Below are 25105 nucleotides of genomic sequence, written 5' to 3'. Positions count from 1 at the left end.
GAACATTTTCACTGAGCAATTTCTTAATTGCCTGTCTGAGGCTGTTGTTGGTTGTCGCTCGCCGTTTGTTGATAACCCGTAAGGTTCAACAGCCCCCCGAATCGGAGAAATGCCCTCCCCGCCCCACCCTTCCGAAGGTGCCGTTGCCTCACAGCCTTATTTTTAAAAATAAATAAATAAACAAACGAACGGCACGGAAAATAGAGCGGTAAATCCCGCGCCTCGCGATGGGTTTTCCGTTAAATAAATACCCATCGGGTTTATGCTGAAAGACAATGGGAAGCGTGGGCCAGATATGCAGTTTACAGTATTTATAGCTGTAATATCAAGGTGGCGCCGTAATTTCATGCCCCGATGAGAATGGCAAGGTCACCGCAAACGTCTCCGCCGAGCTCTGCCTAATACAGTGACTCATAAACAGGCGTTATGCGTGTATCAGGTGTGCCAAATAATACAGCATAATGAAATACAGAATAGCTCTCCATTATTGTTCTTTTTTTTTAACAGTGTCGTCATTAGATGCAATTTATGTCTCTTTTTAAAAAAAAAAGTCATTTTTGCACAGACCAATCCGGAGTGAGGGTTAGAATGGGTGATCCCGCTGCTTTTGGACGTGGTCGTAAATCTCGCCCCTCACTTTTGGTGTCCTTTTAACCTGCCATGTAAAGCTGTGCTTCACCCCGGCTCTGTAATCTAAAAAAAATTAATAATGATAAAATAAAATTTGAAGGCAGGACTTGTTCTCTGCAGAACAAGTAAATAAAGATGGTACCTTATTATCGGGGCAAAATATTGTATAAGGTTCTTGTTTTTTAAATACGAAGGAGCGATGGCTGTTTGGCTTGTTTTATTTTTCTATAACATCTGCAGTCTTTCATCAGCCGCCTGTCCGAGGTCTGAGGGCATTTCCAACACCGGGCACCGGGCGCACTGCCGGGCACCGGGCGCACTGCCGGGCACCGGGCGCACTGACGGGCACCGGGCGCACTGCCGGGCACCGGGCGCACTGACTTGGCAGCACTCTCAGCTGCTCTGTGCTATATGAAGTTCGGTTAGAATGCACTTCACACTTGCAGCCATTTTGCTGTAATCATATTGGTGTGATGCTCGTGAACTTTGGGAATTGTTGCTTAAGGCATCTTCCTTCTAATCTGATTATACATGTTAAGTTTTCCTTTGCTTAAGTGCAGCTTTAGCGCTGTGGGGCTTTAGCGCTGGGGGGCTTTAGCGCTGGGGGGCTCGCCCTTCCGCCGCCGGCCTCTCTGCACGCGCCTCGCTCCATAGGCTGCTCTGCTTAGACCGAGGTTCTCGAGCCCTGTCACACGTTATCGCTCCTTGTCCAGCACTGGGCCCTGGGGGGGGGGGGGGGCGCCCTCGCCCTCGCCCTCGCCCTCGCCCTCGCCCTCGCCCTGTATTATTCAGTGCTCACTCTTGCCTCCCCCCTTTATACCGCTTTTTGCGTGTGCTTGGTGCCCCCATGCCCTCGCTGTAGCACTCGCGGGGGGGTAACGGCACGTGAACTTATTTGTATTTGTCTGCCTGTGGAGGCGCTGCTTTGGGCTCGGGCTCGGACTCGGGCCTCTCTGTGAGGCGGTGTGGAGGCTGAATGTGTCGTGCTGCCTCTAGCTAATTTACGGTCTCCGGGCTGTTAAATATGGTGTGGAAGGTTCTGCAACAAAACCAGGACGGAGTTGGGATACGTGGAAGACTTAGTGACAAAAGATATGGTCAAGAACTATTGTGTGTTGTAGGGAGTGAGCTGTGTAGTGTGGTGGGGGGGGGGGGTCAGGTAACGGTCACCCCAAGGTGGCGAGAAGAGGAGTTCCCTAATGGGGCCGGCGGCTGGGAGCCCGGAACTCACTGGTCGGGGGGGTACTGGGGGGGTACTTTTACTAATGTTAAGGAATGGGGCCAGAGTTTCATTCAGATCCCTGTAATGTGCTGCTGCTGCAGAGTGTGTGAGTGTGTGAGTGTGTGAGTGTGTGAGTGTGTGTGTGTGCTCGCACTTGTCTCTGTCTATGAGTTACTGTGAGTGTATCTGTTAGTGAGTGTGTTAGTGAGTGTGCGCGAGTGTTTGTGCGCGACTGTGTGTGTCTGTGAGAGTGTCTGTCTGTCTGTGTGTGTTTACTCTCTCCATTTTTAAGTAGAAGAGATAGCTGTGTGATGTCTAGCTAAAAGCCCACATCTATAATGAATAAACTTTTTACATTTTTTAAACCTATTTTTTCCCTTTCTTTCATCATGAAGCTCTTTGCAATATAATCATAACTCAGATCATTAAATAAAACATCTTAAGATTAAATTATATTTGCATTTGCAACATTATGTAATTAATTTACATTGCAATGAAGAAATTTAAATAATGTTTTTCTGTGTCCCAAGTTTTGTAAGAATCTCAGCTGGGAGATTCAGGTCTCTGGGGTGGAGACCAAAAGTTTGGATAGTAAATCATTTAGAGGCACCAGACCGTGCGTGTGTGTGCGTGTGTGTGCGTGTGTGTGCGTGTGTGTGCGTGTGTGTGCGTGTGTGTGTACGCGTCCGTGCGTGTGTGTGTACGCGTCCGTGCGTGTGTGTGTACGCGTCCGTGCGTGTGTGTGTACGCGTCCGTGCGTGTGTGTGTACGCGTCCGTGTGCACGCATGCCCTGTGATTCACTGGCATCCTGGCCAGAATGTTCCCTGTTCCTGCCCAGTGCTTCCAAGTTTAACCTCCAAGCCCATCACTGTTCTGTGTTGGATCAGCAGTTTATGGAAATGGTTGGATATGCTGTAATAATATACATAATTTACGCTGGTTTTGTTTAATTGAGTATATACTATCTCACGCCCTTTCTGGTGTTTCCTCTCATGTCCTTCTTGGGGTTCTTTGTGCCGTGTTGAGTATACAGCCTCTCATGTCCTTTTTGGGGTTCTTTATCCCATGTTGAGTATACAGCCTCTCATGTCCTCCTTGGGGTTCTTTGTCCCGTTTTGAGTATACAGCCTCATGTCCTTTTTGGGGTTCTTTGTGCCGTGTTGAGTATACAGCCTCTCATGTCCTTCTTGGGGTTCTTTGTCCCGTGTTGAGTATACAGCCTCTCATGTCCTTTTTGGGGTTCTTTGTCCCATGTTGAGTATACAGCCTCTCATGTCCTTCTTGGGGTTCTTTGTGCCGTGTTGAGTGTACAGCCTCATGTCCTTTTTGGGGTTCTTTGTCCCATGTTGAGTATACAGCCTCATGTCCTTTTTGGGGTTCTTTGTCCCATGTTGAGTATACAGCCTCTCATGTCCTTCTTGGGGTTCTTTGTCCCGTGTTGAGTATACAGCCTCTCATGTCCTTCTTGGGGTTCTTTGTCCCGTGTTGAGTGTACAGCCTCATGTCCTTTTTGGGGTTCTTTGTCCCATGTTGAGTATACAGCCTCATGTCCTTTTTGGGGTTCTTTGTCCCATGTTGAGTATACAGCCTCTCATGTCCTTCTTGGGGTTCTTTGTCCCGTGTTGAGTATACAGCCTCTCATGTCCTCCTTGGGGTTCTTTGTCCCGTGTTGAGTATACAGCCTCTCATGTCCTTCTTGGGGTTCTTTGTGCCGTGTTGAGTATACAGCGCCTCAGCATGAGCTGCTCTCGCTTCTGCAGGTCTGACCGATGACGAGGTGGAGCTTGCCATCCAGCGTTCAGGTGCCACGGATGAGCCCCTAGCTGTGGCCCCCACGGGATCGGACCCCCTGCTCCTGCACCCGCAGCTGCAGGCTCCTGTGGCATACAGTGAGTACACCCCTTCCTTTCTCCCCAAACCCGGCGAGTCATAACTATTATTATAGCTCTGCATGGTCTGGCCTGAAGTTGTTAGATACTGTAACACCTCAGAGGTTTGCAAAATTCACAATATTTGCTGTATCTTGCATTTGTGTCAATATTTTGCTGCTGACAGAATTCTCAACAGAATTGCCCCAGGGTACTTTACTCGGGTGTGTTATGATACATTCCTGCATCATTTACACAGTATAATTCACAAACAGACAAAAAGACAGACAAAGAAAGAAAGCCGGATGACAATTGAAGAGAGGAACCAGAAACTCCCAAGTAGAAAGGGAAAATAAACCTCTGGGGGGGTCACCCCCCCCCGGCATGCCAACACTGTAGATAAATGTAACATTTGAATCCATAACAGAAGGGTGTGCCTTTTTTCTGGAAGAAGAAAAAATTTGACACTTTTTTGTTTTTCCCCCCCAAACCTCTCCACTTGGGGAGTTTCGCTTGGAGATTTCACCCGGCACCCCCACCTCACCCAGGCTGTCCCAACGGCGGCTAGGAATCCACCACTGTATCCTCTAGTCCAGTCCTGCCCCCGCCCCCGCCGCTTCCTGCCCCCGCCCCCGCCGATTCCTGCGCCCGCCCCCGCCGCTGTGCCTCCGGAGCAGCTATGGCTGGTCCGGCCTTGACTCGCGCGCCGTCTCATGTTTGGTAATGAATCCGTGTGCTGATTGGATGGCTTCGCGAGGCGGCCTGCAGCAGCGGTCTGGCAGGCTTATATCATAAGGGCAGTGAGGGGCTGCATAATGAGATGAACTGGGGGGGTTGCTTCCAGAAGAGTGGGCCCGCCCTGCTGGGGGGTGTCCTTCATCCAGTCGTGTTGGGTGAGGGACCTCCATCCATCTGTCGCCGTAATGGGCGCCCTGATCACCATTCCTGTCCCAAGGAAGGACAGTTGGGTATCCATTGAACCCTATAAATTCCAGAAGAGATTTGTGGTGGGGGGGTAAATGGGGGCCCCTGTAGTTTAAGTGACCGAATAGGAGGAGAGGATAAGCAAAGGTAAACGGCTCTGTGACTTGCCAGGGGTGGCCGGGGTTGGTCGGCCCCCGTGATGGAGAGGCCAGTCCTGGGATCTGACAGCTGGCTCAAGGTCTGTGAGCCAGGCTGCGGTGCCCTGTGGCGGACGGCGTGACGGCGTGACGGCGTGGCCGCACGGCGCCCCGTGTTCGTTACTGGAAAGTCGTAGATCTCCGGAGGCCGATGGCCGGCGTCCTTGGGCCCGTGGCGCTGCCCGCACTCGCCGTGTAAGAAGCCGTCTGGATCCGGCTGATGTATGCGGCATCAGCTGTGAGGCGCTGAGTGAAAAACGGTGCCATGTCTGGCGCCGCGCCCCCGGCCGTGGGCACGCTGTGCCGTATATCTGAGTGGCTGGCGTCAGCCCGAACATGGGTGCTGTCTGAAGCCTTTAGGGTCAGACCCTAAAACACTTTTGTTGCTGAGCTATATAAGTCTTGTGTGTGTGTGTGTATATATGTATAATATTTAATCCTCTTAAGAGCTCATAATTCCCCTGTAATTCAGCCTTTTTTATGTCAAATACCAGTTTCAGTTGGAATGGGAAAAAAGGATCATCTGTTTTGCTGAAAGGGCTTTTTTGTGCATGCAGGCAGCTTGGTGGTTCAGGGCATCCTGGGCCGCTGCCTTGTCTGTCACTTTTAAACTATTGAACATGCAGGTGTTCAGGCATTTGGCTGCATTTTGTGATTTTTGAAGCAATTTAGTTTGTCATCTTGGGCAATGACTTGAAATGTTTCTTTTCTGAAAACTTTTTCCCTCAGAGGATGTTGTAAATCTATATCTGAGTAAGAGTTGGATGTGAAATGGATCAAAACCTGTCAGTTCACAAGTAAGTTAAAGGCAAACTTTGATATTGTGCCTGTATTCTGATTGAGTTGACATAACCCTTAACTGAAAACACTCCAACATAGCAGAAAAGATCAGATAATTTCTCATTTCATCAAGGCCATACCAAAGGGGGTTAATGTTGAACTTCTGTCTTCCATCTTTTTACCGTGGAGGGGGGTCGCAGGCTGGAGCATGCGGCATAGAAGCCCCCCGCGCAGAACATCAGGCCGTCATGCGCCACATAAACACAAGGCAACTCTGTGGCCCAGCTGTACGTTTCTGATTGGCTGAGGGAAATTGGAGAACCTGGAGGAACGTGTATGACACGCTGAGAACCTGCAAACTCTGAAGCAGAAGAGGGATTCGACCCCCCAGTCCTGAATGTGAGACAACAGTGCTACTCACTGAGGCAACTCCGCATTAAACGTCCCTTAAATAATCCTAAATGAAAAAGCATTTGGTCTTGTACGACTCCACTTTACCTGGAATTTCTAAGAAACATGCAAAATCTGTCTTATTTACCAAGTGTCACTCACTGAGAGAGTCGCTCTGGGAATTTTAGAAATGTTTTTTATTTTATTTTAATAATAATAATAAATGCAGTGGGAGGGGCATTATTGAAATTTCCCCTGGGGCCCCCGTATTAACAGTCAGCTGCTCTCCTGAAATCCGCCCCTTTTCCCCATTAATTCCCATCAGTTCTTCTGTTCTTCAGTTCCAGCGTTCCTGGGGAAAATGGGAAAAGTTCCGGTAATTTTTAAATGAACAAACTTTGCTGAAACGACAATAAATCTGACAAATTATATTTGAGAAAGTTGCTGCCGTGATTTTATATATTTTTTTTTAATTTTTAAAAACACAAAATATAATTTATTTGACACAAGATTATTTGCCAGAAGCATCCGTCAACATGACTAGTTTAAACAAGCTATTAAGCATATCCTTGGAAACCAGGCCCTGGGATTACTGGGGATACAAATCTTAATTAGAAAAGGGGGGGAGGGGAGAGACAAATGGCTGGAGCCGGAGCTTCATGTGCTGTGCTGCAGTGGCCTTGGTGATTCCTCACTGTCAGGCTGCCTCATCCTGGCCGCCCCACTCTGCCTCTTTCCGGCTACCCAGAGGCCGGGGGGGGGGGCCCAAACTTCATTGAGGAAAGTGGATTGGGCCGTTATCCCGCCCCCTCTCCGGTGGCTGTGCCGTCGATGGCGTCCTCACACTGTCGGGGTGATTATTGTGTTAGCGTAATGCACTTGTGAACGGGGTGGGTGTACGGCTGTGAGCCATGAAAACCGTGCACGGTGATCTGTGCGAGAGCGGCCATCTGCAGCTTTGTGATGTCGGATATGTTACCGTCTTTGTTTTTCATTTATTTATTTATTTTTTTAATTGTTCTGCTGAGACCTGATGACATGTACAGTGGTACCTTGGTTTACGAGCATATTTCTTTCCGGAAACATGCTTGTAATCCAAAGCACTCGTATATCAAAGCGAATTTTCCCATTAGAAATAATGGAAACTCATATGATCCGTTCCACAACTCAAAAATATTCATATAAAAATGAATACAAAATATAAAGTAAAAATTAGGGGTGCACCGATCGATCGGCGCACCGATCTATCGGCCTCGATCACGTTAATTTGAGGGGATCAGAAATCGACCATATTCCCATGAGATCCACCGATCTTAGTTATATGCTTTTAAATCAGCCTTTTCTCCCATTCCCGAGAGAGGTGCGGTGCAGGCTGCCTCCCTCCCGCCCGCCCAATACATTTTTACAGAATTAGAGAAATTAAAGTCTGGAAGAAAAAATATGATTTTGTAGTTCAAACAGCAATGCTCATTTATATGTTCATTTATATTTGAGGACACTACCTCATGTTTTGTGAGTATTCATATCAATTTACTCAATAAAAATGGAAACATTGAAGTAATTGTCTTTTAGTTATGAAAGAAACAAGATCGGCAAAAAAAAAATCGAGATCGGCAGGTAAGGTTGTCTAAGGATCGGTGATCGTTGATCGGCCAGAAAACTGCAATCGGTGCACCCCTAGTAAAAATACATAAAACAAATTAACCTGCGCTTTACCTTTGAAAAGAATCGTGGATGGTGTGAGGGAGATAAGAGAGGAGAAGAGGAGGGTTATTTTGTAGGACAAATTTCACTATAATTAATGGAATCACTGCTATCTGTTGGCTCACTGGAATCTTTTTCTGTTTGTGCGACTTTAACAAGGAACCCATCCAATGACAGCCTTTTTTGCCTCCTTTTTCGCAAAAATGTGGACATTGCATTGTCGTTAAACAGATTCATCGTTCGCACTGCTACGCTCTTATTCAGGTGGTGCTTTTCTACTAAATTTTGACTATACGAGTGAGGCTTGCCGACTGAGACCGAGCATGGGAGACGATTACCCACAATTCCGCAGTGTGAGAAAGTGAATAACCATTGGTTCAGTTGTGATGACGTGCGCTTGGCGTCAAAACAAGAAGCGCACGCATGCGCTTCCTGTTTTGAAGCCGAGCGCACGTAAAAACAAGAAAAACAAGGAGCGCATGTGTGCCATATGATCTTTGATGATACTTGGCGCTCGTAAACCAGGACTTGCTCGGTTTCCAAGTCAAAATTTATTAAAAATCTTTGCTCGTCTTGCGGAACACTCGTAAACCGCGTTACTCGTAATCCGAGGTTCCACTGTAATTGGCTTTGTCTCCGGAATGTTCCTTTCAGCTTTTTTTGGCACGTACCCCAAAGCGCCCACCGGTCAATGTGTGTCGTCCCCCCCCCCCCGCGAGTTGTAATGGTTGAACACTGATCTGCTGCTGCGGCAGAGGGTTACCGGTTCGAGTCCCATGATCCTTAGCCTGAACTGCCTTAGTAATGAAAGCCCATTCAGCTGTTTCTGAATCCTAACGAAAGCTTCCTGGAGCCTGCTGGATGCTTTCTCTCTGGCACGCGTGTCTGCTCTGTGCATTTCTGTTCTCGTCTTCCGGCGATGTCCGCAAATAAAGATGAAACTCAATTTGTGGGGTTTCTGACTTGTATTTTTGGTGTGTTGTTTGTGAAAACTTTCATGTACGTCACACCCTGTTTGTTTGCCGTTATGGTTTTGTTTTTCCCCTCCTTACCTGCGGCCTCAGTGACGTTCAGCTCTGCAGACAGATAAGAAGCGGAAATTTCCGTGAGTGTCTCTGCTTCCTCGGTTGCGGGAGATGCCCGCACTGAGGTGCCGGGGGGGGGGCTCATGGCCCCCGGCCCCCGCTCTGCACCTCCTGGTGTTTATTTGCTTGTTGCCTTGCACCTCCACTCCCTGACATTTGTCACAGAGCTTTGCCGCCGCTGTGACGTCATCCTCTCATTCAGTCTTCATCATAATTGCTAATCTGAGTCATATTGGAAGGCAGTACTGAGGACTCACTGGGGCAGCGGTACCCGAATCCTGTGGCATTTCGCATTTCTGGAAACCCTGGTGGTGATTCCCCCTCCCAATCCCGGTCGACTTTGCGGAAGAGAGACGCCTTGGCGTGTGAATGGACCTTCACGTCTCCTGCCTTCCCCTTGGCCCACATTTATAAAGAGCATTTTCAGATACTGGTCCTTGGCTCCCTTCCCCGCTGTCCGAATGTCATGTCCCATAAATTTGCTTCTGAATTTTCTCAAATCTCATCACTGCCCCCTCCCCCACCCCCCCCAACTGAATGATGATTAAAATGTGTTTGTCCCTAACGATGGTGTGCAAGCCGTTGTTGCACAAGGTCCCATGGGTTATCGTGACGGCCTCACAGCGCATTGAGGTTGACACACCTGAATGTTGAAAAAGTGTAGAAAAGGCTTCCAAACTTTGACGTCCCTGGTGGGTCAGATGACCATTTGCTGTCAGTCGCTGCCTGGTTTAACCAGCGGTAACTACTAGTGTGTCTATTGGAATCAGTTCGCTGATGGACCCCATATAATAACCTGACCAATAGCAGGACTCAAAACTGTGCAGATGATCATGATGAAGATGAGTGTGATCTCATGGCCTAATTCAGGGGTGTGTTTCTGCTGCAGGACCCACCGGCCCCCGATGGAGAGACTATGGCGCCCTGGCAGTCATCATGGCCGGCATCGCTTTTGGGTTCCATCACCTGTACCGGGTACGTCAGCACCGCCTCCACCCTGTGCTCCTGGTTCGAATGGGGGCGGGGTCTGTGGAGAAGGCCAGGCCATATTGTCACCTACCCATTGGCTGTAAGCCGGGGGGGGGGTGAGGTCTCCTGGGTGAGCGCCTGCCGCCCTGCAGGTTCACCCCCCCGTAACGGCGGCAGTCGGTGAGCTTGGGATGTACGAGTTCGTCGTGTGCCAGGCTCCCGGCGTCTCGCCGGTGCTCTTAAAGCGTGCGGTGAACACCAGGCTGTCTGCACGTTACTGCTCGCCGCTCTAAGCCCCCCCGGTTCGCACCCTCGCCTTAGCTAAAGCTAAGTCATGTCCCAACTCATGTCCCAACTCGTACATCCCACGCCTTGGCTAAAGCCCCCCTGCTCCGCCTGTAATATAAGCCTCCTGCCCACAGTTGACCTTTATAGTCAGCGAGATCTCTGGGTGTTTACCTCCGCGGTGGCCTTTAGGGGGCGTGTCTGCTGAGGGTTCGGCTGAGCTGCTGCCATGGTAACAGCAGCATCACTGCAGCTGGATTCCATGCTCTGTCTTAATTCTCTTTCTCTATCTTAGCATATTTATCCTCCTCTACTTTCTTTTCTACTTTTCTTTCGAAATCCATGTTGTTGTTCCTCTGCTTTTTGCCTGTTGGACTTGCACTCTCTCAAACTCCTTTGTTCTTTTGTGTGTGTGTGTGTGTGTGTGTGTCCCACACTCCAGCTACGCCAGGCAAAGTGGCGCTCCCTGCTGGTGGCAGGGTGACAGTCCCTGGTGGGCAGTCTGCCGTGCCTCCGGGGTGAGCAGCCGTGCTCGGGCCATATGTTGCCCCCACCCCCTCCCTGGCGCGAGCTTCACTTATGTTATGGAGTCATGTGTAAACACACCGGCCTCCAGCAGCCCTTTTATTAATTCTGCATGCCTGACACTCGGAGGCGACACTCCTTTCCCATTTTTGCCTCTAAAGTGTTTATTGCTTCTCTGGTCGCCAGTGGCGCTGGGCTGGCTGTGAAAATCTGCCTTGTGGCACCACCTGGGGAGGCACTATGACCAGCTGCGCCAAGCTGGGGTCTCATAAGGAGACTTTGGCCGCGGCTAGCCGCTGTACATCTGCCACTAGCTGCTCCCTGTGCCGTTAGTCACTGCTAGCTGCTAGCCTGTCCAGCTAAAGGCGACCTCTGCTGCTAGCGGCTGCCCACCCTGCTAACCGCTACCTTCGCCGCCAACGGCGCCCTCGGCTGCTGGCCGCTGCCTGGGCCGCTAACCGCTACCTCTGCTGCTAGCGGCTGCCCACCCTGCTAACCGCTACCTTCGCCGCCAACGGCGCCCTCGGCTGCTGGCCGCTGCCTGGGCCGCTAACCGCTACCTCTGCTGCTAGCGGCTGCCCACCCTGCTAACCGCTACCTTCGCCGCCAACGGCTCCCTCGGCTGCTGGCCGCTGCCTGGGCCGCTAACCGCTACCTTCGCCGCCAACGGCGCCCTCGGCTGCTGGCCGCTGCCTGGGCCGCTAACCGCTACCTCTGCTGCTAGCGGCTGCCCACCCTGCTAACTGCTACCTTCGCTGCTAACTGCTCCCGCGGCTACTGGCCACTGCCCAGGCTACTAACTGCTACATCTGCTGCTAGCCCGTGCCTGCCCGTAAACGTCCGTTTATCTTTGGGGGGTGTAGTTGGTGCGGTGTGGCCCGGGCCCTGACATCTTGCCCGCGGTGCCCGCTGGCTGTACTCGCATCAAATTGCCGCTCGGTCACTGTGGCGTGCCGCTGACAGGCAATTGTCTTCAGAAGGTCGTGTGTTCCTGTGGCGCTGCCCAGGGCACTGGCACTTAATGAATTTGAACCCTGTGTGATGCCCCCAGCACCCATGCCCTACCCTACACGTTGGATATGGAGTGGCATCATGAGGGCTGTGGGCACCACCAGAGCATGAACTGAAGGGCTGTCACGTGACCATGAAGTGAGAGGAGATTAACTACACGCTGCAGGAAATAATGCGGATGGGAGGGGAAATCCGCATATGTTGCGCCGAAAACGGAGGGAAGCGGCCACAGACATTAGAGAGATCTTTGCGATTCACTCACAGGCCACGCCCCCGGCTCTTCGTCAGGCCACGCCCCCGGCTCTTCGTCAGGCCACGCCCCCGGCTCTTCATCAGGCCACGCCCCCGGCTCTCGTTTGTCCTCATGGGTTCTGTCACATTCAGACCTATTAAATACTCTGAGGACAGCCCATGGTAATTCATAATATAATAATGCATAAGGAAAAAATTATAAAAAAAAAATAATTGTGGCATCAGATTAAAAAAAAAAATTCATTAATGTTTGAGTCATATTTAAGTTCATTAAAGATTAACGAGTAACTCTTGCAGCCTGTTTCTTTGCTGCTTGTATAAACAGCTCTGTTTTCTTTCTTTTTTTCCCTCCCACACTCCAGCTCGTTACGGTTGCACGTCCCAGTTAATGGCTTCCTATCTCTAAATCCTACACTGTATCTCTGCTGGGTTCCTGTCCCGGCACCCCTGCCCTCTATGGCACTTTCCCTGTGTGCACGCTGACTTTCTCAAACGGGATAGTTAAGGACCAGCACTCTGGGATTTAGGCCTGTCCAGCTCTGCAGGTCCTGCCCCGTGGGAGGTGCGATGCGATTGGACAGAAGTCACATGGGCACAGTTTATCCATTAGGTGTTTCTCAGTAGGCGTACTTGACCATACATGTGTTCTCGTGTCCTTGTTTTACGTCATATTCCATTGCCATAGACCAGTTCCAGTACAGAAGTTCAGAGCATGGTAAAAATCTCCAGATGTCGTTCTTGCCCCACCTCAAATATCAAGGATACATCAGTTGCATCCTCACCGAAATAGACCAATCCCATGATTCATTGCACCTCAAGTCCATTCTTGGGAGGCAAGTTAGCGAGACCGCTTTGACCAAGACCACAAGTACTGCTTTTGCGTTAATACACCCTGTGTCACTCCCTCACCTACTGGCTGCAGTGAATGATTGGATTGATGTCATGTTTAATGGGAAATGGCATGCTGAGTTGGGCGGAAGGCTGGGGTTCATTCTGACTTTCCTCTGAAAGCAGATCCTACAGTCCGACGTTCGGGAGGGCCCCCAGGCCGTGGTTGCTGGTCAGTCAGCCGGTGTCCCTCGGGAGGATTCCAGCCAGCCTTCCAGCTTCTGCTGTCCTCAGGTCTCCCTTGTTTTTTCCGAGGGCTCCTGGTGAGACTTTTTTTTTTTTATTGCAGAAATACATCCTTCCCCTCATCATGGGCAGCAAGGAGGACAAGAAGCAGCTGCAGAGGATGGAGAGCAGCATGGCTGAGATAAGCAGCACACTGACGCAGACAGGTGAAGATTAATCTCTTCATCACTTCTCCCCCCTTAACATTTCCCGTCATTTATCTGTCGCCGAAATCCGCTCGCGTTCTAACAAACGGTGGACCCGTCATTTCTCTTTAATTCCAAATTGCTTGTTTACTGTCGGCTCAGCCTCAATTAATTACGTTTGGCTGAAAAGCTCTTAACCTCAGAATATTAATGAGCGGACGGGAAATGACAGCGTTCCTCTTCCCCTCACCCCGTTGCACCCCCCCATGGTGAGAAAGTTCATTTTAATTTCGCCACGGAGGTGCGACGCTCCGGCCTGCGTCGGGCCGCGTCAGTGATTAAGCGCACAGTGTCAGGTGTGTCTCCTGTCTCGTGCAGGTGTGGCGGCCATCCCTCAGCCCCCCCCCCCCCCCCCCGGGAAGCAGCACTAATTAAGTGTGCCAGGAGTCAGAGCCTAGGAACGCGTCTAACAGCAAGTGTGTCCCCTGTTGGTGTCTGTCCAGGCCTGGTCTTAGGAACTGCATAAAGTGGGTGCGTTTGTAATTCTGGTGACGTGCAGCCGGTCTGGTGGCCCTATAAGGCTCTGAATCGGCAGCTTTATTGGGGGTGTAGGCTGACATGCCTGATTATAATGTGCGAGTCCATGCTGACCGTTTATGCAGAGCGTGTTAATGTCTGAAGTGCATCCGTTGCAAGATATGCAGCTGCAGACTGCAGACCACTCATCTGACTGCATGCCTGTGGGCAGCGGAGCAGAAAGTGCAGGACACGGAGGAAACAAGTGCAATGCAGGGAAAAGCTGCGATCTTGCAGGGCGCAGGCCAATCCCGACCCTGGAAACGCCGGCCTGATTTAACTCCATTTGCATTTTCCCGCCTGTTCCTCCTGGATGCCTTTTCTGTTTCCTGGCTTGCTGCAGGTGAGGCCAGGTGACTGTTATCTTTGCTTCCTTTCTCGGTACATATTCTGTTTGTTTCAGAGCGTAATTCCTGCGTCGTTCCTTGCATTGAGGCCCCTCCCCCAGATCTTAGCTGTATGTTTGCGTGTGGCCAGCCCTGATTGGCTGTTGATGAACATTTCGATAGCATGAAGAATGGCGCTGGTTCTGGCGCCAGTCCCCGTCCTCCTCGCGGTAAGTGATGGCCGTCAGGGCTCAGGCTGCATAGTGCCAGCTGGCCTTTTGTTTGTCAGCCTGTTTCGGAAGTAATGCGTTGCTTTAAATGCGCCCGCATCAGTCTCCCAGCTTCCGCTGTGCGCCGAAGCTCACATTACCGCTCGCTCAGTCACTCGTGGGCCCGGTTAATGAATGGCTTTTGGACAGGCTTTAGCGCACCGAGCCGGCTGTCAGGTCCGCCGCCGGTTCCACCGGCCTTGGCAGCAAGGAACCATATTGGTGACCAGCTGGCTGTGCAGGACGTGGGCCAGTCCAGACGTGTGTAATGTTCAAAATACGGGCTGTTTCTCCAATAATCTAGAGTGATGCGACCCACTCTTAGGATTCTGAAGTACCTTTAACAGGCCCTGTCTACTCTCATGAGGAAGCACTTGCAGAAATGGTCAGGGGGTGCCGTGGGGGCTCTCGGGGTGCCGTGGGGGCTCTCGGGGTGCCGTGGGGGCTCTCGGGGTGCCGTGGGGGTTCTCAGGGGGTGCCGTGGTCCTTTAGACGCTCACATTACCCATAGATCCTCTGCACTCCTGATATGCAGACGAATTTGTGTAAGAGCTGAAGGGAGTTACTTTGAGATATCCCAGCCCCGCTCACCCATTTCCTGACGCCCCCCCCTTTTACAATAGCAGCAAGTTATTACCTGTTCAGCATGAGTTCCAGGAGGGGATTTGCTGGTAAACGGAACAATCTCAGGTGCCTGACAGCTACCTACCACTAGAGGTCCCCAGTTCGGTCGGCGGGGCTTGAGCGGTCGTAGCAGGCAGAGTGGGCCGTGGTACCCCACTGCGGGCCAGTAAAAATGTCCACCGTGCAGCTGAAGCTGTCAAACATTGCGCTGGGGGGGTTTAGGTGGGATGGGGTGTGCCATGGGTCAAGACGGGAAGAACGGTATTAGCTGGGTGTGTGCGGGCGGTGTTGGTGCGCACGCGGGGGGGGCAGGGGGGCTCTTTAATGTGGTTTGGTCGTGTCTGCGAAGGAGCCTGCATCATAAAGCCTTTTACCTTCTCCCGAAAAGCCAAACAGTAGGCAGCTACTATATCTCTTGATGTTAAACCAATTAGACTTGATTTAACACTTTGCTCCGGATGATTTATACAAATGTTTATTGGTTTTCTGTAATATAATCAGTTTGGAAACTTAATGCATTGTTTGGGAATTCACGTGTGAGTGGAGAGGAGAGAAACGGCCTGTTCTCCATGTTATTTGAAATAATATCCTGCTTTATAACACCGGTCCCTGCCTGTTAGTGCCGTTTCTTTTATTACTGTGCTTATTTGTCTCTCATCTCCCATACCTTCACCTGAACCCGAAATAATTCAATCTTCAAAGTCAATAAAAGAAGATCTCTGTTATTGGGATTAGCAGGACCACTTAGTCATGCTCCCCTCCTCAAATAAAAGCGTTCGTAATTTTATTTGTTTTTTTTTGTTTTTTTTTTTGCTTGTTGATGGTTTGAAGGTTTTTAGATGCATAACGATTGGCAGTATATTGGCTAATGGGGGCATGTAGACGCTTGTTTAACGTGGGGTCGGGCACCAGATTAGGGATTAACCTATTTACTCTGCTCAGAGATGATTTTATTACCTCCCTGGTTTAAGCGGAAAGTGCGTCGTTGAACTCGCCATTTCCCCTGCAGTTAATTGAACATCCTGAATGTTTTTAAAAGCTTTATCGTGCTGGTCCTTTGGTGGAGGGGTAACGGAGATAACAGGCCTTCCTGTTCTGAGGGAAGCTAAGTTTAAGGTAGCGAAATGCCTTTGGAGGAGAACCGCCAGGCAGGTCGGGGAAGCACTCCCGTATTTCAGCATCTCGGGAAAAGTGTGACCTTTCCCATGACACAGTCCCACCCAACGGTATCTCAGACTGGCCTTAAAATTGAAACAACCTCTTATTTTCCACAAAATTAGAGGTTCTGACTTTATTATTTTCCAACTTGATGTCTAAAGCAGCATCAGTGGTCGCTTAACCGTTGGAATTGCTTTCATTTCAGTCCCCGGAATAAACCCCGGCCAATATTCATCTTATTAGACGCCATTTCGGTTAAATTAGAGGTCCCGGTGTGCCGGGCACAGTGTGCGTGCTCTGGAGCGCCTAACGTAATCCTCACAGCTGAGACTGGCCTGCGTTTGTTTGCGCTGGATCTGAATCATTTATGGACATTGACATCATAATGGGTGATTTTAAGATCTCTGTTTGCCGTCACTTGCAGACCTTCACAGCTGCCTACTGACACAGTTCACATCGGGAGTCTCTCCAGGCTGGAACAGCACCAGCAGACTCTCTGCTTGTAGGCCCAAGTCCCCGTCCTCAGTGCTGAGGTCCTTGCTGGGCCTGACATTCATACTGGAGGGACCCCATGTCTTGATTGTATAAAAAAAAAAAAAAAAAATCGCGACCTATTAATGCATGGGAAATACTCGTATGGGGTGTTACCGTTAGGCCTGGGAAATACTCGTATGGGGTGTTACCATTAGGCCTGGGAAATACTCGTATGGGGTGTTACCATTAGGCCTGGGAAATACTCGTATGGGGTGTTACCGTTAGGCCTGGGAAATACTCGTATGGGGTGTTACCGTTAGGCCTGGGAAATACTCGTATGGGGTGTTACCGTTAGGCCTGGGAAATACTCGTATGGGGTGTTACCGTTAGGCCTGGGAAATACTCGTATGGGGTGTTACCGTTAGGCCTGGGAAATACTCGTATGGGGTGTTACCGTTAGGCCTGGGAAATACTCGTATGGGGTGTTACCGTTAGGCCTGGGAAATACTCGTATGGGGTGTTACCGTTAGGCCTGGGAAATACTCGTATGGGGTGTTACCGTTAGGCCTGGGAAATACTCGTATGGGGTGTTACCGTTAGGCCTGGGAAATACTCGTATGGGGTGTTACCGTTAGGCCTGGGAAATACTCGTATGGGGTGTTACCGTTAGGCCTGGGAAATACTCGTATGGGGTGTTACCGTTAGGCCTGGGAAATACTCGTATGGGGTGTTACCGTTAGGCCTGGGAAATACTCGTATGGGGTGTTACCGTTAGGCCTGGGAAATACTCGTATGGGGTGTTACCGTTTGACTAAACTTTACCTGTGATTGGCAGGGCAGGTGCCTCATGCACACCAAAGAGCGACTTATTTTCCTTCTGTTTCCTGTAATGTCTCGTTTCCGTGGTCCTGTGCTTCTGTAGTTTAAAGATTTAGAACAGCAGCCGCCCCTCCCCCGCACACAAAGGGCTCTCAGCCGCCCCAAAGCTGGAGCTTCGTTCCTGACAGGCCCTGACCTTGGGCAGCGCTTTCACAAGCCGACCAGTGTGTCAGTGTTTTGGGAGCGAAGGATGGCAGTCTATGTCTGCTGGCCTCAGCGTGCCTCACGCTTCCTGGGTCCCGGCCTCTGTCTCACGCCGCCTCTCTGTGTGTCTCTCTTGTTCCCCAGTCGCCCAGCTCCAGACCACTCTGGCCTCTGTTCAGGAGCTCCTGGCCCAGCAGCAGCAGCGGATACGGGAGCTGAGCCAGGACTTGGCCTCCTCTGAGGTAAATCCCTGGTGCTCGGCACTCGGCCGTATCGACAGGCTTCCCGCTCTCCGGTATTCAGGTCGCTAGCTGGCCGGCTGGCCGCTGTTCGGACAGAGGCATCGTCTTCGGGCTACCAAGCGGCCCATACCGAATGGAGACCGATTTCCAGCAAAGGCGAGATGTTTGTCTCATCTGAAGGGCAGGTATAAGCGGCAGCAATGCACATGTGCAGCAACTGTAGCCAGGAAGTGTTGCATGGGTGGGCCCTCAAAGCAGCATTGCACGCAAGGTGAGTGACAGAGCTGGTGCAGCGGCGATCCATCTCCTCAGGCCCCATGGTGGTCAGCTGGCCCGGACAGACCACCAGAAAGGAGACCCTCTTCTGCTTTTGGTGCTCCGGCTGAATTTTAGGCTTCGGGATTCTGGCAGTCATGGAAACAGGCGACGCTGACGGAACAGTGTCATCGTCACACGCTGCCACCTTATGTCCTGTGTCCAGGCCTCGTCTCTGATGTGGGGTCTGGCGATGCCCCTTGACTCACTTCCATGGGGGGTCGACAGCCTCGATCAGCACATGCACAGACGCGCCTCCTCGCCTCTTAATGCGTAGTGCAGGCCCCTGATGGCTCCCTGTACCCCGCAATAAATCATTGTGGAACGGCCCCCGAAAAGCCAGCAGTCTCCGTGTCCGCAGCTTGTTAGGCGCGAGGCTGCTATAGAGTAGCATCTGGATCCCGCGAGCAAACAGATGTGGGCACATCTGTCTCGGTGGAAACACGAAGGGATGACGCGAATCCGCCGCATCACCGCGTGTTGGTTTTTAATTTTATTTATTTTTATTTATTTTGTTTGTTCAAGACTGCGGTAATGTTAGAGTGATGGCTCCGGGTCACACTGCCATTTGGCATGACGACGGGGTAGAGAAGGGGACCGACCTGGAAGGTAGCGCGTCTGGGAGCAAGGCCGGGTCAGAGCGCCAGTGATGCCCTCTCCGTCCGCTGCCAGACGCACGCGGCCGCCTCCGTCCGCACTTTACTATACTATAACAATGACTCCTTTCTCGTTCAGTCTTTTTTTTTTTAGGGGATTTTTTTTGTCAAAATATAAATTAGATTAAAAAGTTTCTGCTACGTTTGCCATGAGTGGCTCTTTGGAAGGCAGCAGTGCGTAAAAAGTATATTTCACATCAAAACAGCCATTAAACAAATCATAAACTCCACTTTATGGCCGTGACGCTGATCTTAAATTTTCTTCGGAGACACGGCGCTCTGTTGTCTCGAGCCATATGGGAAATTGGAAAATTGTTTCCAGGTCCGGGGAGCGTGATTAAGGACACATGTTGGGCTGCGGAGCTACTTAGCGTGTAGCCGTTAGCGGTCTCTTCTGGAAGCTGCCCCTCCGCCTTCTTCCTTGCGGTAAGAGGAGCGGCCGGCTGGCCTACCAATGAGGGCTCTTAACGCGGAAGCGCACACTTAACCCGAAACACATGGCTACTCCTGTTTCCTCAGCTGCTAAGTAAACATTTCTTTTATTTCCTAACCGCTGAAAAGCGATGTGTGATGCTCTCTGGGGGAATTTTTTGCCTTTATTTTTTTTGTATTTCAGATGACCTTTTTTTGGAAGCGTGTGCTGTAGATGAGGAAGTTTGTGGTCATGATCATTGCATGTCTATGCATGTACGTGTGTATGTGTGCGTGCACGTGTGCGAGTGTGTCTCCAAAGTACATGTACGGGGTAAAACCTGATGTCTGCATCGAAAAGCAGCTGCATTATCAGCACCAAGCAAAGGTGGCCATCTTGCATGTGTATCTGTGGCACTTCCTTTTCAGCACGAAGAGTTTGATCTTAAATGATGTTATCTTAGGGTCCTGAGAAACTGTGGTTTTGCTTCAGTGCTGCATGCCTCTTCATTTGCGGTCGGCCGTGGCAGATTAGTAACCTCTCAGTTTGGAGGCCCTTTAGCCGGACGGGGAGTAAACAAAGTGAAATAAATTATACCAGCTTATGCAGCTGAAACACTGGGAAGGGATTTATTTTTGAAGCTAATTCATCTGTATACATATATTACATTGTGGGGGGGTGGGGATCATAGTTACCATGAATTAATTAGCATCTAGTGAAAAGCTGTGCTCGTTAGGTGAAACCTGTTAATGGGGTGCAGTCATTAATCACCATTTATTATTATAGTAATGTCTCATGCCTCTTTGTGTGTTTGGCCTTTTCTGCAGCGTTTTCTTCCCATTTAGTTCCACTTCAGCTCCTTCTGAGTGATTTCCTTAGATTTGGATGCTTTGGTGTGAACAAGCAGCTACGTGGGGGGTGTGTGCGTGTTCAAAAGGGGGCGTGTCCAGAATAGGCTGACTTCAGGATAGGCCAGTCAAAAGGGGGCGTGTCCAGCATAGGCTGACTTCAGGATAGGCCAGGCTCACCGCTTGTTATCCCCAATAACCAATGGGATTTCCTATCCTGCGCTGGATGGCTGCAGACCACGGTTCTACGCAGACCTTCCTGCTGTGACCCCTGTGGAGCTTCTGAGGTGCAGGGGCTGAAATGAAGGTGGTGTTTCACAAACATCCCAAATCTCAGCTACACCCAGCTGCTCTTTAGGCTTTTATTAACTTTTTTGTTATTTTTCCTTATTTAGTACCCTGTTTTATGAACACCTTGGCTCTGAAGCAATTCACTTTTTTTTTTTTTTGTCTAGCAATAAAATTAGAGAAGTGTGTCCTTGGCTTATTATGCTGGCCCTTTTGGGTGGGTGGCAGCATTAAGGTGAGGCCTGTCCAAAGGGGCTTTTCACCGGCCTTGCCACCCCCGCCTTCCAGAAAGCCGGCCTTTACCAGGGCCGCTGGGTCACCAGCCGCTCGACGGGTGACCCCCCCGACACCCTCTACCTCCAGTCCCTTTCAGATGTGCTTCAATGATTTCTTCAAGATTTAATTACGCGCGAAGGGGCCTAAGTTATCCCCTTTCCTGGTGAACCGGCCACCTCCAGGGTCCTTAATCACATGTTTATTTTCTGTTTTTGCCCCCCCCCCCCCCCTTTCCTGAGGTATAATCCCTATCCCCCTCTCTGACTTCAGAGGGCAGGAAATCTTGGGCTCAGCCCACTGATGTGGGGGCCGTCTGTTCCTGGAGGCTTCAGAGCACTTGGGAGGGGGGGTGCTTTCCCTGGAACAGGCTCAGAGCCGCCTGGGGCCCTCCCCAGGGTATCCAGACGCACCTGGGAAATGCCCCCGGCCCCTGCAGAAGCCCGAATGCCATTTGGAGGGAGTGTTGGCCCTGGAAGTCGTGCTGTAAATATGTGATAATCAGGCTGTAATAATCAATAATGAGGCCATTCTGGTTAAAAGCAACTTGTGTACCTGTCACTTTTATGAAAACCGATTACATGGCTGGTGCCCCCCCCCCCCAGCAATAGGATTAACTTTGACAGTAAGAATGAAGTTTACACATGGAACCACACCGTAAGCTGGCTGTGGTTTTTCTGGAAGCTTCCTTGAAGCTTAAGATGTGTGATACTGGGATATTAGGTGCCTTTGTCTCTGCCACTGGGAACGTGATGTGCAGGCTGTCGCGGCTTGTGCTCGGCGCGGGCGCCATCCCAGGGGAACGTGATGTGCAGGCCATCGCGGCCCATGCTCGGGGAGGACGCCATTCCTGGGTAACGTGATGTGCAGGCCGTCGCGGCTAGTCATCGGGGCTGGCGCCATCCCAGGGGAATGTGATGTGCAGGCCGTTGCGGCCCGTGCTCGGGGCGGGTGCCATTCCAGGGGAACGTGATGTGCAGGCCGTCGCGGCCCGTGCTCGGGGCGGGCGCCATCCCAGGGGAACGTGATGTGCAGGCCGTCGCGGCCCGTGCTCGGGGCGGGTGCCATTCCAGGGGAACGTGATGTGCAGGCCGTTGCGGCCCGTGCTCGGGGCGGGCGCCATCCCAGGCGAACGTGATGTGCAGGCCGTCGCGGCTTGTGCTCGGGGCGGGCGCCATCCCAGAGGCACTACCATCAATTCCATGCAAACAAAGCTCTGTATATGTATGTTTTTTGGTGTGATTTGCTATTCAAATTGGCGCAGGCCGCTTCAATTAGCCGTCCCTCTGTCGCAATTCATGCCATGCCAGCTCGTGCGATAAGGCTCTCCTTTAATAAACGCCTGCATACTTGGAGACACTTCATAAATGCAGCCATTGTTGCGCTTGGCGTTCCTTATCAAGCGAGTCTCCCCTCCAGTGATCAGCGGTCGGAAATATGGAGAACTATGTAAAAACGGCATGATTCATGCCTGTTGCCCTCAGGGGAAGATCTCAGTGCCTGACAGGGGAGAGAAACCCCCCCCTCGGGTTTCTGGCTTCTGGGCCTCATGTCGGTGCTGTCTCTCTGCTTCTTCCCCTGACCTCTGTGCCCCCCCCCCCCCCCCCCGTCCCACAGGCTTCCTCGGCCACGGGTCGCATGCTGGAATCGCAGGCCATGAGCGAGCTGAAGGTCGAGATGGTGTCCCTGAAGGGGCTTCTGCTCAGCAGGTATGTCGCCCTGCCAAGTGGGGGCGCCGGTGTTCCCAGATCACGGCAACATCATTGGATGGCAGCACCGGTGGAGAGAGAGGGTGGTCATATGTGGTGTTCGTGCATGAGGTCCCTGATTTACCATCAGGAGCCAAGCATCTGTGTCCCAGGTTCAGGTACTAAACCAGCTTAACCAGCCTAACCAACTGCCCACTCTCTTACCAGCAATTTAAAGAGAGCGCACAGGAAAAGTCGGGATCAGTGTCCTGTCTGCTGATCTGTGCTCCCCCCCTGCAGAAGGCGTGCGGCATGCGAGTTTTGGGAGGGGCGCGTGGCAGCCTCGTTACTGGTTAATGAGCCCTGATGTGTGCAGAGCCCCCCCAGCCCCCCCCCCCGCAGCCACATTTCCTGCTTTGTTCCATCAATATTCATTTGATTATGCGTGTGATGCAGATGAACTCGTAAGTAATGGTTTACATCTGAAAAATCATGAAGATTAAAGCTTTTCCCAAACCCCTTAGTTTGCACATAGTTGTTTTACATTTTAATTAAAATCCTTTTCTACTCGGCTGTCAGTTATCGTGCAAGGCCTGCGGAGGCAGCGATGCGCGGGCGACACCGCCGGCGAGTCCCGCTCGCTTTCCCAACAAGTGCCAACTTTTAATGTCTGATTAAAAATGTGCCGCGATTAAATCACAGTGCCGGCTCCGTGCTTTTGATGGGAGTTTCAGCTTCCGTCTCGCCATGCTACCTACAGGGGGCGCTCTCTAGTCTGGTATCCTTATTTGTTCAGTCATGATGATGATGATGGTGGTGGTGGTGATAACCTGCGCCCCCCCCCCCCCTTTTTAGGAGACAGTTCCCAGCAGCACCCTCTGTCCCAAAGATTCCCTCATGGCAAATCCCCTTGAAACCGGGTGCACTCTCTGGCGCCCCCTCTGTCAACCACAACAACAGCAGCAGTGACATCTCGCCCGTCAGTAACGAGTCGGCCTCCTCGTCCCCTGTCAAGGAGGGCCACAGCCCCCAGGTGCCGCTGGCGGGGCCCCTGGGCCTGGGAGGCGATGGTGTTGGCTTGGGCCCCACACTGCCCGTTAACCTGAAGGACCAGGTGCGCATGGAGGTGCAGGGAGAGGAGGAGAAGCGAGAGGACGAGGATGAAGAGGAGGAGGAGGAGGAGGAGGAGGATGATGATGAGGAGGAGGAGGATGAGGTCGACCACATGAACGAGGGAGAGGAGCACCTGAGTGTGCAGACGGAGGACCGTCGTGGCGGCGACGGGCAGATAAACGAGCACGTCGACAAGCTGCGGCGGCCTGAGGGGGCCAGCAACGAGAGCGAGGTGGACTAGGGCCCCGCCCCACACGGCAGCCGCGACACCCCCCGTCTCCGGCTTTCGGTATCCATGGTTGTTTGAATTTTCTGTGTCGCCATAATCATCCCGAGAAACCAGTCAGGACACTTAGCCCAGAAGGTGAAGGTCCAGAGCCTCACGCTGCTACTCCCATTGCTTAGCTTCCGGCCACGGACACGCGTGGCATGACCAGGGCGAGGTGGCACTCCGGAGGCGTACTGAGGTCAGCGGGAGGGACCGGGCTGTGGGCGGCTAGCAGTCATTCCCCCGCTTTCCCCTCTCTGTGGTTGAGGCCACGTTCTGGTTGATACGGGAAACTGACGGAAGCCTCCTTTCCACCGTTCCGCCCGACGCAAAGACTAGGACCCCAGGGCTGTTATCACTGTAACTATCTGTCTGCTAGTTAGACTGTCTCCACTTTCCCTTCCTCGGAAAAACCGGGCTGCAGCGACGCCAAAGAATTCTAGCGTGGACCCCAAGCATTTTACCGGCGGGGGCGCTGGCCCGTCGACCACACAGCGGAGCAGAAGCAGGAACTCTGGCGCCCCCTGCAGCGGCGGAGGGCGACTCTGCCGTCACCTTGGCATCCATTAGACGTGACTCTGAGGTCGTGCCTTCTGTCTGTGCATCGTCTTCTGGTGCGATGCGACTCGGTGTTTGTGCAAATGTTTATTCATGGGCCTCAGCCCCCGCGTCCCCCCCCCGTCCCGCTCGCTGTTACTCCTTCCTCCGCTGCATCTCCGTCTCCAACTGTGCGGCTGATTCGGTTTATGAAGTATGTTAATAATCAAATGATCAACAAATAACAGATGTATTAGTTCATGCGGCTTGAAATGTCAAGGAGGCTAAAATGGAAAATCTAATACCGAAAGCCTGTTATATTATATTATATTACATGACAAACCCTCCAGTCCAAATTATATAGGCCTCCTACAGTGAATAATCTTAACATGAAACGGCACTGAGGTTTTTGTAATTAAACTGTGTAAAACAATGGTGGTTGCAGCATAACTGATGACAGTTCTGCCTCTTTACTGGTTCCTGCTGCTGATAGTGGGGGTGAGAGATTTGGGGGGGGCACCCTCCATTGTAAATGGAGAGTAACATATGAATACTTAACTAATGAAATTAGTCATTCATCCAGCTGACAAAAAAATCCCTCAAGTGAGAATTACAGTATAGGGTCTGTCGTGGAGTTTTCACTTTTAACAAATGGTGTCTCGCACTAACGAAATAAAGACACGGTCTGGTGAAACGTTCACAGTGACTCGAGTGGTTTGTGCGTCTGCGCTGGCCAGGCCGCCCCCCCTCCCTGCTTCACTGTTACCCTGAGTTACGGCACAGGCAGTGCGCAGCATCGGATAAATTAAAGGAGGGGGGGCAGAGAAACGACTGCTCAGACGCCAGAAGGCCTCGGAGCCCCTCGGCAGGCAGCACCTTGTGCCGAGCGGGAGGTGGAACGGCCTGGCGCCCC

At 51.5% G+C, this 25105-nt stretch overlaps 1 protein-coding gene across 2 annotated transcripts in view; it reads left to right on the top strand.

Moving 5' to 3' along the window:
* pex14 (peroxisomal biogenesis factor 14) overlaps positions 1-24890 on the top strand; it is a 54965-nt gene extending 30075 nt beyond the window's left edge. Inside the window, exons 4-9 of one of the 2 annotated variants that reach the window (XM_023793476.2) lie at positions 3614-3742; positions 9691-9776; positions 13021-13123; positions 17697-17794; positions 22204-22295; positions 23130-24890. In XM_023793476.2, coding sequence (XP_023649244.2) covers positions 3614-3742; positions 9691-9776; positions 13021-13123; positions 17697-17794; positions 22204-22295; positions 23130-23628 — 1007 coding nt within the window. In that variant the 3' untranslated portion in view covers positions 23629-24890. The remainder of the gene's footprint in view (positions 1-3613; positions 3743-9690; positions 9777-13020; positions 13124-17696; positions 17795-22203; positions 22296-23129) is intronic. The other variant, XM_072713365.1, reaches the window with a different exon arrangement.
* The last annotated feature ends 215 nt before the right edge of the window (positions 24891-25105 follow it).

The sequence above is a fragment of the Paramormyrops kingsleyae genome, chromosome 6, assembly GCF_048594095.1.
Source record: "Paramormyrops kingsleyae isolate MSU_618 chromosome 6, PKINGS_0.4, whole genome shotgun sequence".
Classification (NCBI taxonomy): domain Eukaryota; kingdom Metazoa; phylum Chordata; class Actinopteri; order Osteoglossiformes; family Mormyridae; genus Paramormyrops; species Paramormyrops kingsleyae.
Note: the sequence above shows the minus strand (reverse complement) of the source record. Positions and strands in the feature narration are given on the sequence as shown.